Source organism: Triticum urartu, chromosome 2A (genome assembly GCF_056163025.1).
Source record: "Triticum urartu cultivar PI428250 chromosome 2A, HENAU_Tu73, whole genome shotgun sequence".
In the NCBI taxonomy this organism is placed as follows: domain Eukaryota; kingdom Viridiplantae; phylum Streptophyta; class Magnoliopsida; order Poales; family Poaceae; genus Triticum; species Triticum urartu.
Genome location: NC_141874.1, coordinates 641,652,217 through 641,664,109, shown reverse-complemented (window position 1 = coordinate 641,664,109; position 11,893 = coordinate 641,652,217). Strand labels below are relative to the sequence as shown.

The 11,893-nt window shown below is 46.7% G+C and overlaps 1 protein-coding gene across 1 annotated transcript; it reads right to left on the bottom strand.

Annotated features, from left to right (window-relative positions):
* Window positions 1-6,028: 6,028 nt before the first annotated feature.
* On the bottom strand, window positions 6,029-8,969 carry LOC125539452 (calcium-dependent protein kinase 12-like). Its single transcript, XM_048702907.2, has 8 exons — window positions 8,009-8,969; window positions 7,634-7,777; window positions 7,398-7,550; window positions 7,185-7,297; window positions 6,934-7,101; window positions 6,727-6,854; window positions 6,323-6,422; window positions 6,029-6,226 (listed from the first exon to the last, which is right to left on the bottom strand). The coding sequence occupies exons 1-8, from the start codon at window positions 8,766-8,768 to the stop codon at window positions 6,173-6,175; spliced, it is 1,620 nt and encodes a 539-aa protein (XP_048558864.1). The 5' UTR covers window positions 8,769-8,969; the 3' UTR covers window positions 6,029-6,172.
* Window positions 8,970-11,893: the final 2,924 nt, after the last annotated feature.

Below are 11,893 nucleotides of genomic sequence, written 5' to 3'. Positions count from 1 at the left end.
CGATGGTACCTGTGCGACAAATGGACGAGAGGTGCAGACCAGCGGCGTTGGCAAAGCGGCATGACGACCGGGTGGAGCGACAGAGGACGCGGAGGTCTGGGAAGGGCTTGGCAAGCAGCTAGGATGGTAGAGTGACATCGGCGATGGCAAGTGAGGAAGCTGATGCACAGAAAGAGAGAAAGGATGGAGATGCGAGTCCGGGTGTGGTTTTGGATGGCCGGGGTGTAGGATTCCTACACGAGAGCAGTCTAGACTCCTGCAAAGCCCTCTAGTTTGCTTCCGTTTTATGAAAAACCAGACAAGCAAACTAGTCTACAGACCCATGCGAGAGACAAATTGCGTCCGGACAACATGTCCAGACGATCTGTGAGCGATTTAAGGGTCACTTTGGAGATGACCTTGGTCTCTTTCGCGGCGAACCAGCGGCTCATCATAGGAAATAGGGCAACTCCAATGCGCTGACGCAAACGGACGCTGATTTTGTCCATTTTTTGTCCATTTAGGTTGGCGTTTTGGGGGTGTCTGCCCCCGTCCGCGTATGGATGGTCAGTGCGTCCAATGGGTCGACACATTTTCGTCCACGCGGCCGATCTGCCACCACATTTTTGCTACTTATTTCACATACATATCAAAACATCGGCCAAAGTTCACATAATTCATATCCAAGTAAAAGTATCATAGTTATTACAACCAAATAAAAATCTCATAGTTTACAAGCAGTCATCTTTTACGATCATGCTGTGCATGATCACACAAGCAGTCATCACCTCCCACAACATCTTGGTGCTCCAAATTCTAGTAGGATACCGAACGATGGCCAATCGAGATTGAAGAACACCAAAAGCACGCTCCACATCCTTCCTAGCACGCTCTTGTGCTTGGGCAAATCTCTGTCTCTTCTCTCATATCGGGTTGGGGATTGTCTTCACAAGAGTAGTCCACTGAGGATAGATACCATCAACTAGGTAGTATCCTTTGTTGTAGTGGTGGCCATTGATCTCAACATTGACCTTTGGGCAGTTACCTTCTGCAAGCCTTCCGAACACTGAAGAACGCTGAAGCACGTCAATAACATTGTGCGAGTCGACCATGCCAAAAAAGAGTGTCAAATCCAAAGATCTTGCGAAGCCACAACCTATAGTATGACAGTCCACGCTTTCACATGGCTCTTATATTTCCAATGCCAAGCAGATGGACAGTTCTTCCACTTTTAGTGCATACAATCTATGCTACCAAGCATCCCCAGAAGCCCCTATCTACATTGATCGCCAACAGTCGGGTTGTATCTACATCAGTTGGCTCTCTCAAGTACTCCGGGCCAAACAACACTACCACAGCCTTGCAAAACCTGTACATGGATTCTAGGCATGTGGACTCACTCATGCGAACATACTCATCAATCATATCACTAGGTATTCGGTATGCAAGCATCCAAATAGCTGCAGTGCATTTCTGATAAGAGGAGAAGCCAACCTTTCCCAAGGGCATCCTCCTTGCATACGGAATAATCATCGTACGCCACCCCCTCCCGAATATGATTGAACACATGTCTAGCTATCCGGAAGCGGCGCCAGAATAGCTTGTATTTGAAAAGTGGGGAAGAGGACTTGAAGTAGTCTTCCCAGAGTAGGGAATGACCGCTCTGTCTCTCTATTCGGATTCAACGCTGGAGCTGGCCTAGGATCGAGCCCTAAACATCGGCTGATGCCTAGCAATGTGGTCATGGACGACCAAAATAGCAACCAAAAACTCCTCATCATCCGGAGATGAATCATCCAAATCGCAAAATGAAGTTGTTGAAAAAGTATTCGTCTCCACTATCCATTTGTACCTTGCGGGCGAAACGTCGAACACCTTGTGGGCGAAACGTCGAACACCTTGCGGGCATGGTTGAAGAAGCAGGTCAGTGAAGAGCCCACGCCTCTCCTAGACCAGGCAGCAAGCCTGTCGGTGTGGAGGCGACTGTGGCGTTAAACGCCGAACGAGGAAGACGGGCTTGGAGCGTTGTAGGCGGTGGCGGAGGCGAGAGGGGTGGCGTGGTCGTGGGGGGGGGGTGCTACAACGGCGGCGAAAACAGGCCCGGCTTGCCTGCAAGAGTGGCTGTTGGGATCAGCGTGTTGCTGGGTGAGGTTTGTAGGTGCAGGCGGCGGCCTGGGCAGCGTCCAACCGGCCGGAACTGGGCGACGACAGCGAGGGTGGTGTGGCCGGGTGTATTGGCTGTGGACGGGAGAGGAGGGGCATGTCTAATGTGCCACCGACTGGCGGGTCAGGGGGGGAAACAAGGGCGGGCATCGCGCGCGTCCACACCGACGCAAACCCGGCCCAAATTTAAACCAGAAACGGGTCACGCACGGACAAGAAGCAGACGCGTTGGACCGTGGTTTGTGTCCGTTTTGATCCAAACGGACGTGAGCGGACAGAATGCGTCGGCGCGTTGGAGGCTCTTAGTCCTTGGGGTGCATCATCAGTTCGACTGACAGCAACCACCTCAACTCAGGTATGGCAATACTGTTCCACTAATTTTGTAGCATCGCGGCATTGCTCCTAGGGTTCTGGGATTCATACCGAAGCATTTTCTCACTAGTCGATGAGATGTGATCTCCACAAGGATTTGCAGTAATATCTCTTTCTCGTTTTTCATGCAGTGAATTCCTTGCACCCGAACAGGCTAAAAACTTCCTGGACTTCACTCACATTTTTATTTTTGCATCAAAATACTTGTTGCTTCTCTGCATGTGTTATGTTTGAATGGCAGCCCAGTGTCGAATTTTTAGTAGCTTCCTGATAAGATTGTAAAAACGGAAAATATAAATAAGTTTTTTCTTGTAAAATTACCCAGGTTTAACATGATATGAAGCCCCCAAATTGCACTAAAGGATACTGTATCGATTTGTAGCAAAGCTCCTGAATTCCTGATGATTGCAGAGTGGTTGACTATTCTGGTGAAGGAGATTTTGTTAAATAATACTTGTAACTAGACCATGTCGGCGCGCATTACTGCGCCCGTCTATTTTTTTTACTCAAATGATTGTGATTTTTGTAAATATACGAGGCATAACAAGGAAGTAACTTGTAAAAAGGATTTCACCCCAATAGAAGAGTGGAACTAAAAAAACGATTTGTTTCATGATTCTTCATAAAGCTATAGTGCTCTTCACATTCTTTGTAAGAGTTTTTGCAGAATAGCAATTGAAAACATTAGTAAGAATTGTTTCAATCATAGCCTCATTTGGCCGTACATAGCCAGTGCTCTCATCTTCTTGTTGAGCTATATATATAATTTCTTCACTGATATATATCATCCTAAGCATAAAAAATGACATGTTACATGATCATCGCGTGGATATGCAAATTAAGTAGCTATTGCTTAGAAGAATAAATGAACTTGTTATACTGCATTCCTAAAATGTAATACATGATACTGTAATAAAAAAAATAGTCGCTTGCAGGAAATATCTGTAAAGACAGTCATAAGATGGATCTGGTACCAGAAAACTACAATCACTTGCAGGAAAGGGTCGGGTAGGTGTATTCCAGACGTAATAATCATTGAAGATACATACTCTAAAAGTCTGCAACCTGTAATAACACACCCGAGTTACACATTATGAAGGCGAAGTGCATAGGTTCAATCTGAACAAATGATTTCCCTGAAAGATAAACCGAGGAAAGTACTTGGAGTATGGACATAGGATTTATCTCTTAGCAATTCCTTTTCATATATAAAAGAGAAAAGTCCTTCATTGCGCTTTAGGACCTGCAGTAACCAAAAACTATTGAGCCGGCGGTGTCTATATTGATACTCGCGTGTTGGCCTAAGATGACATTAAATTGATCTATGAGTAACATCCAGATCGAATATTTATTTGAATAGACAAAGATATTATAGCCAGGAAAGTCTAATTTGTCAATGTCATGGAAATTTATATTAAGGCTAACCAATCATACGTCTCTGCATAATCTTACTTCAGATCAGCGATTTTGTCGTCGGAGCAGTGGCCCTGCCTGTCTAGCTCTATCTAGCGAGCAACAGAAGCTCGTCTAGGATTATAAGGAATCCAATGGCCAAAGACATCCAAAATTTCAAATCCGACAGCTAAAATCGCTGATAGCCTGAGAGGGCTGGATTAATACGCGGTTTTAATATGCTTCAGAAAATCAAAGGTATATATAAATACTTCATAGTTGGTTTTTTGTGTCTAGATTGACGTATTTTTCTGGTGTCTTGGAACAGTCCATGTGAAGATGTGTACATCGTATCAGCTAAAATTATTTGTACCACCCAGAAGACAAATAATACTTAATAGAGAACAAAAATAACATGTAATTAAACCGCAAGAAGTTACAAAAATAAAGCAGTCAATATGTGCAGGAATCTGTGCAATGTTTTGAAGGTAAATCTGCACTGAAGTGGAAATAGTGAAGCATTCCATGACCTCTCGGCAGATCAAAACCTATATTATCTTCCTTACACTCTTGCTTGGATTGGCATTTAGTTCAGCACCTACAGGGTTACAATCTACACTACTTCCGCAGATGATTCCTAAGCATTTGAAATTGAAGGAAGAAACATATGCATATAATTTGACCATATACACGCAGTAGCTTCTGAAGGGCCTTTTTTTTTTGGCAAGAAAGCTGCTGAAGAGCCCATAGTTTTCTAAATCTCTAATAATAGGTAGGCATACAATTTACTTTTAAAAGCACACTTAAGCGACTATAGTAGTGCCTAGTAATAATATGTGGTACAGTACAGCCACAACAACTGATCTAGTATCATAATACGGATCAGGTATTGTCTACAGAACACAAAAAGGAATCAGAGTTAGTGTATCCTCGCAGAAGATCGTTGGACCAAAAGTGGAACTATTGTATTATAATATTAGAAGCAAAATACACATGACGCATTATCTGCAATACCCATGTGTCAGTTGCAGCGTCAGATCGCTAGTGGGAGGGGCTGACTGAGTCTTGCGGTGAGCGCCGCCGCTTAAAGTGGAGATCGACAAAAGAATACGCCGGTAGTGGCTGGGGAGGCCACGCACCATGACCGGCCGACACCTGGATCAATCGGCCCTCGGTTCACCCGCATCTAGCGCTTCCGCTTGATCCCCTCGAACTGGATTCCCTCGCGAGTGGCACGAGGCGGTCGCCCACTTCGCCTGAATTGAGCGGCCGTGGCATCCGCCTTGGTTAGGGTTAGCGAGCACACCAATCGCCCAAGACTGATCGGTTCGATGCTTTTTGGACCGCTCACGGAATGCTCCTTCGCTATGTGGGCTGTTTGGCCCAATTAACCAGATTAGTCAGAAAAAGTTACGGGAGTAGCTGCCCTCACCGAGATGCGGCTTGCGGGGACGGGAGCTTTGCATCCAACGGCTAGAGATGGCCATAATGTGAAATCAGACGGCTCCGAAGGCTGATACCGTGAGGGAGCTCCTAAGGTGCCCAGTTTTAATGTCTTATAATTGCAGTTGAAGGCGATGAGCCTGAGTCAATGAACTAAAGACTCTGACTCCTCTCTGAGAGTTTTTGCTCTAATGAAATGATTGCAATTTTCCTATACCATTACTGGTGATATCATCATGCAATACAACCCATATATAAAAGGTGAGCCAACGCCCCCTCCCATTGTTTTTTTTTATTTATATTTTTACCAGTAGCATTATTGTAAATTTCCTAGACTATGACCAGTGCCATTGCCATATACTCCCTCCGTTCCTAAATATTTGTCTTTTTAGAGATTCAAATGGACTACCACATACGAATGCATATAGACATATTTTAGAGTGTAGATTCACTCATTTTGCTCCGTATGTATCACTTGTTGAAATCTCTAGAAAGACAAATATTTAGGAATGGAGGAAGTAACTTATACGTAAAAGGTCAGCCAGTTGCCATTTCATTTTCTTTTTTCCATTTGTTTATATTTCTGTAACTTTGTTTAAGTGCAGGTCTTTCTTGTGTGCAGATTAGTATTAACACGTATCAATTCAAAACATTCGAAGGAAAAGAAGTATTGTGGGTATATGGCGACATTGCTTTTCTATATAAACACACATTGCAAGCAACTTGTTCCAGAGTTATACTTTACAGTTCGCTTATCTTTGCAGAATATATAAAAACGTCTCTATACAACTCTGTTCATCAAGAGGCCCAAGTTTCATCAGGTCTATTTTCCCTTCCTCATCATTTCCACAAACTCTTCATAGTCGATATTCCCATCCTGTGAGTTTAACAATGACAGGGGTTAAATATGTTCAGTTGGCACTAAAGTGGGACAAAATCGTTTCGAAAGAAAGATGAGGGGAAGAAAGCTCACTCTGTCTTTGTCAACTTCGTCCAATACTGCTTTAATATTTGCTTCATCACCCATTCCATACTCTGTCATGGCTTGTTCTAGTTCTTCTCTTGATATGTACCTACAGTTATTATTGTGCACATTGTCTATGATTAGTACCTGCTGACTGACGTTGTTCTCGGTGGATGGTGATAGTGAGCCACCAGCACACACACACACCCTCAATTTGGTAAGTCTGGTCCATAGCAAGCAGAAAATAATGCAAGAACGGCACAAATGAGTATTGTTAATTTTTATACATTCAATAGCACGATTGGTACTTAAATTGGCTTCACAAGTTTAGCGTTGGTTAATTGTATCCCCCTTAATTTATGGTGATGCATGCAAGATAAAGTATATTTATTGGTTAGCGAAATTAGAATTACCCGCTGTTATCTTTGTCAAAGTGTTGAAATGCGCGGAGCAAATCCTCCTCCTTTTCCACCTTATGTTTATTCATCATAGCAGTCAGGAATTCCGTGTAATCTATGCTGCCACTCTTGTCTACATCAACCTGAATCATAGCATGGTCAATGAAATCTTCATATACTTAGCTTATGGTGAAGGGTGAAACAAAAGAAAAATGATCTTACTGCTTCCATAAGCTTCTGAACCTCTGCCTCAGTAATCTTTGATCCTAACTTTGTTAAACCAATTTTCAGTTCTTCAACTGTGATGGTCCCACTCTTGTCTGTGTCCATGTTGTTGAACATCTGTTTCAGGCCCTTGATTTCCTCAGGTGACAGGTTCTCTGCAATTACCTTGAGATGAAATGCAAGAAGCAGCCTGTCAGCTCAATTATACCAAGATATAGTAGCAGCCATCTTTGTCAAGGACAATTCACCTTAAGCGCCAGTTGTTTTAGCTTGTTCATCGCCTTGAATTGCTTCATTCTTGACAGGACCGCGCTGTCGATAGGCCTGTCGGATGCACCGCCTTCTTTGAGCCATGGATGTTCTGCGCACGGACAAGCAGATTTATCGCAATGATGTAGTATAATCTATACAAATGCAGAAGAACTCTTCACTCATAACCAAACCCCAGATGGTGCACTTACCTAGGGCCTGTGCTGCCGTGATACGCCTCTTGGGATCTCTGTTTAACATTTGTCTGATAAGATCCTTTGCGCTTTCAGATATCGTCGGCCAGGGGCTGCTACTGAAATCAAGTTGACCCACCAGTATAGCATCAAATATGCCCTTCTCAGTTTCTGCTCAGATTTGCAAATTGCAAGATTTAGCCCTGTGATATGCACAATGTAGTATGTGTGTCTGAAGATGGATGGATACTTACCTGCCCAGAAAGGCGGTGAACCGCATAAGAGAATGTACAAGATCACTCCAGCGCTCCAGACATCGATTTCTCTCCCATAATTCCGATGCAGTACTTCTGGCGCCACATAGTATGCACTTCCCACAATGTCCTTGTACACCTTTCCTGCATTTTTTGAGGGGAAAAAATGCTATATATTTGTATCTTATATGCAATGTTGGACTGAATCGTCTATCTGAATTATCCTCTCCTCTGTTGCAACTTGCAACAATGCATTCTGCATTGATTTATGCTTGGATAATACTATATGTTCGTGTTGCATTGAGACTGTGCTGTAAATCATGTCATGTGTGGGAGTGGGATCATGGAAAAGTTTGTGGCATGGTGCTGGCTGACCTTCTTCGATGAAGACGGAGAGGCCGAAGTCGATGGCCTTGAGCGGGGCGTCGTCGGCGGGGCTGGCGAGCAGGAAGTTCTCGGGCTTGAGGTCCCGGTGCAGGACCCCCATGAAGTGGCAGACGTGGACGACGGTGAGGATGTCCCTGCAGACGGCGGCGGCCTGGCGCTCGGAGTAGCTCCCCTTGGCGGTGATGCGGTCGAAGAGCTCCCCGCCGGAGCAGAACTCCATGACGAGGTGCACGCTCTCGGCGTCCTCGAAGGCGCCCCGGAACTCGGCGATGTTGGGCTGGCCGCTGAGGTGCTGCAGGATGGTCACCTCCCGGCGCATGTCCTCCACGTCGGCGCGCCGCACCAGCTTGCGCTTGGACACCGACTTGCAGGCGTACTTGAGCCCCGTGGCGCGCTCCGTGCACAGGTACGTCGTCCCGAACTGCCCGCTCCCGAGCTTCCGCTCCAGGTTGTACAGCGCGCGCACGTCCGCCATGGGCCGCTGCAGCACCGGACCGATCTCGCCGACGGGCACCTTCCGGGACAGCGACCCGGACAGGAAGCTCGGCAGGGGCGGCCGGCCGGACGGCCTGGGCGGCGGCTGCGGCTTTGGGAACGTCGGACGCCGCGACGCCGTGGACGGCGGCCGCGGCGGCTTGCCGGTGCCGTACCCGGCGGGCGGCGGCTGCTCGCCGAACGACGGCGGCGGCCGCTCGAAGGACCCCGACGAGATGGGTATCTCGTACGTCTTGGTGAAGCAGTTGCCCATGGCTACAGTTTCCTCCCTCCTCCTCTCTCGCTCGCTCTCTCGGTCGCCCGTTCTTGGAGGAACCGAGAGCGAAAGGGATGGGGGTTTTGAAGCGGGGGTTATCCGCGGGACGGCGCGCCGGAGCTGTGCTTGGCGTGGGCGGATGGATGCCGGCGATGATGCCTGTCCCGTCCCCGCGTTCGCTTTTGGTCCGGGGTTTGAGCTTTATGCGCTGTTTGGTTCTCGTGGGAGGGAAAGAAAAGATTCAAAGGGAGGGGCTAATCAAGCCTCGGAATCACGCTATCTTATGCTCAGTGATTTCATTCGGCGTCGGTGAAGCAGAAACAACGGCGCGCAGCCGCTCTGTTTCGCCTTGCTCTGTTTTCTATCGAAGAAAACGCGTGGATCTCGATGTGGCCTTGATCGGATGATCGAGTTTGCAGAACCTTTGCCTTTTGTAGTGAAACCGAACTTCACTTTTCAGAGGTTTTGGGTTGATAACAAGTGGCCACGCATGGCACGTGGTAAATACTCCGAGTAGAACCTAGCATCCAAGAGCATCTTTCTCGTATCCCCAACTCATTAAGGTTCAAGTCCTAATACTCACATTCTTTCTAGATTTATTTTAAGATTTTCGACGATGCGCTTTCAGTGGGTGAAGACGTTTCCATCGACGACGAAGCGCCCACGGTGACTTCGTAAATTTCAAGATGATATGCCGGCTCGAAGGTGCTCATAAGAGTAGAGTGTGCATGTGTACGTTTATATGGGTGAGTGTATGGACAAAAGTATAAGCGGTTGCGTCTATACTGTGCTAAAAAAAGAGCATCCGTCCATTATCGGCCCAAAAGGATTGGGCAGTTGCCCGGTCATGATTTTCCTACCCAACTGGACCTGTCAAATTCAACCCAAATGTTCGGGTTGTCCGGCACTACCCATACCCAGCCCGTATGGGGACGGATACAGGGACGCCTGGATGCGCTCGCCACGTAGGTTGTGGCCCACTATGGCCCGCCACGACTCCATAACAACCCCATCCCCGTCGAACAAAACCCTAATTCTCAGTCCGCTCCGCTCTCACTTAGTTCCCTCCCCTTCACGTGCCCTTTCCTCTAACATGGCAAGCTCCGGCAGCGAGTTCAATCCCATCGACCGGGACGGCCTCATGAAGGAGGAGGGCTCCGGCAATGAGACGTCGGGCGACGAGGAGCTTGCGCTCTGCATTTCCATTGAGCAGTCCCGGGTGGACACTGGCAAGAGCTCAAGCTTCGCGCCATTTGCGTCGTCGCCAGTGGATCGCTGCGGCAGTGCGACCCAGCGCGGTGGCCCAGCCAACTGAAGTATGTCAGCCCTGACTTAGCTTTTCTAGTGGCTTTTTGGCGTTGAAATTTTTATGGATATGATGGATTTTGTATGATGACTAACTTGAAGAACAAATCTTCTCGTACTCTTGAGCCCCTCTTAATAGTGCGGAATCCGTATAACTCAAGAGCCGAACATGAAATCTATGCTTTATCACCTTCAAAACATATGTCTCGAGTCTCAATTTGGGATGGGAGGGAGGAGGGGTCGACAATCCTCGATACCTTTTGCATAAGGTGCTAAAACCTGATAATTCACTTAGCTAACACATCGGTTTATATAATTGTGTGTCATCAACACGAAATGTCATTAGGGGCCTACATGCACTTTCAGGAATATGATGACTTTTTTTTTGCGGGTGAGGAATATGATGACTTGACGACGATGGGAGACATACGTGGGCAGTGGGCTGGTCCGTGGGCTCAAATGCTCAGTCATGAGTGGGCTTTTGCTAAATCAATACATAATATTAGCCTTTTTTTTCTTCTGGAAATTATAGGTGGGCCGAGGCCCACCCTGCCTACATGCTAGGTCCGCCATGGCACCATCAAACTGCGAGAGCTATATCTCGCTTATAGCGAGACGGTAGGAACTCTCGCCAGAATCGCCTACAGTAATGGGCCGACCCATAATAGCATACTTAAAATAAAGAATGAATTCCGGCTTTTACCCCCTATTTTGACATTTTTGACACTAATTACTCCATTTAGCGAGTTTTCATCCGTTTTACCTCATTTAGCAAAACTGTTGCCATAATTTATCCCGTTTAAAATTTTGTGAGCGTTCTGATTTGTGTGTCACAATTGTCTGGTCCAGCTGGCATGCCACATCAGTAGTTTTTCCTAGCTATTTTTCTCACCGCTGAACCGGGCCGCACAGCTTCTCTTGACCGGCCCGGCCCGATGAAGGCCGCTCATGTCGTGTCCAACACACAGCGCTCGAGTCAGCCACTCGCCTCCAGTCGCTTCTCGCTTGTGTTGCTCACCCCCAGTTGATGCATCGCCCGTCCAAGCTTCCGCTGCACGCTCCCGCTGCACGCTCCCGCCAGGCTCGCTCGAAAATACATGATTTCATATTATATCAGTATATTTACACCACTTTAATCTGATCCACAAAGTCATGCATATATTTACATCACTTTAATCTGATCCACAGAATCATCCATACTTAAGGTTGTATATGATAATACTGAAGAAAAACATACATGATTTCAGATTATATCATTCACAATTTCTCCTGTAATTTATTCAATGGTAACATGTCATGCTAATCAAGTTCAGTCATCTCATCAGAATACTTCTTCAAACCTAACTACCAAGGGTGAGAAACTGGGAATGTGGTCATGCATATGGGAGTGGAGAAGACATGTCATATACCGGCTGCCACCCATTGCCTGCCGTTCGTCGGCTACGTCATCCTGCCCCATCCTAGCAAAGGAGGCAGTGGTTTGGGGCAGGATTGTGTGTGTGATTGGAAGGAATTAATACGAGTGATGTGTGCAGTGAATAATGGAGGCCAACATGATGCGGCCCAACTCGAGCGTTGTGCATTGGACATGAGCGACCTGATCTGGTGAGCTCATATCAGGCCGGACCGGTCGGGAGAAGCTACAAGGACACGTTCAGTAGGGAGAAAACCGTCAATCTGACGTGCTAGCTGGACCAGATAATTGGGATCCGCTGATGATAACACACACAAAAAAATTAAACAGGGTAAATTGTGGCAACAATTTCGCTAAATAGGGTAAAACGGATGAATTTACGTTAGATGGGGTAAATGCTGTC

What these genes read in the sequence shown, in the direction of transcription:
- LOC125539452 (XM_048702907.2), bottom strand. Translation starts at nt 8,768, where the DNA reads ATGGGCAACTGCTTCACCAAGACGTACGAGATACCCATCTCGTCGGGG. An exon ending in CTCCGTCTTCATCGAAGAAG is followed by an intron (nt 7,778 to 8,008) that starts GTCAGCCAGCAC and finishes CAAAAAATGCAG; the next exon opens with GAAAGGTGTACAAGGACATT. An exon ending in TTTGACAAAGATAACAGCGG is followed by an intron (nt 6,423 to 6,726) that starts GTAATTCTAATT and finishes TAATAACTGTAG; the next exon opens with GTACATATCAAGAGAAGAAC.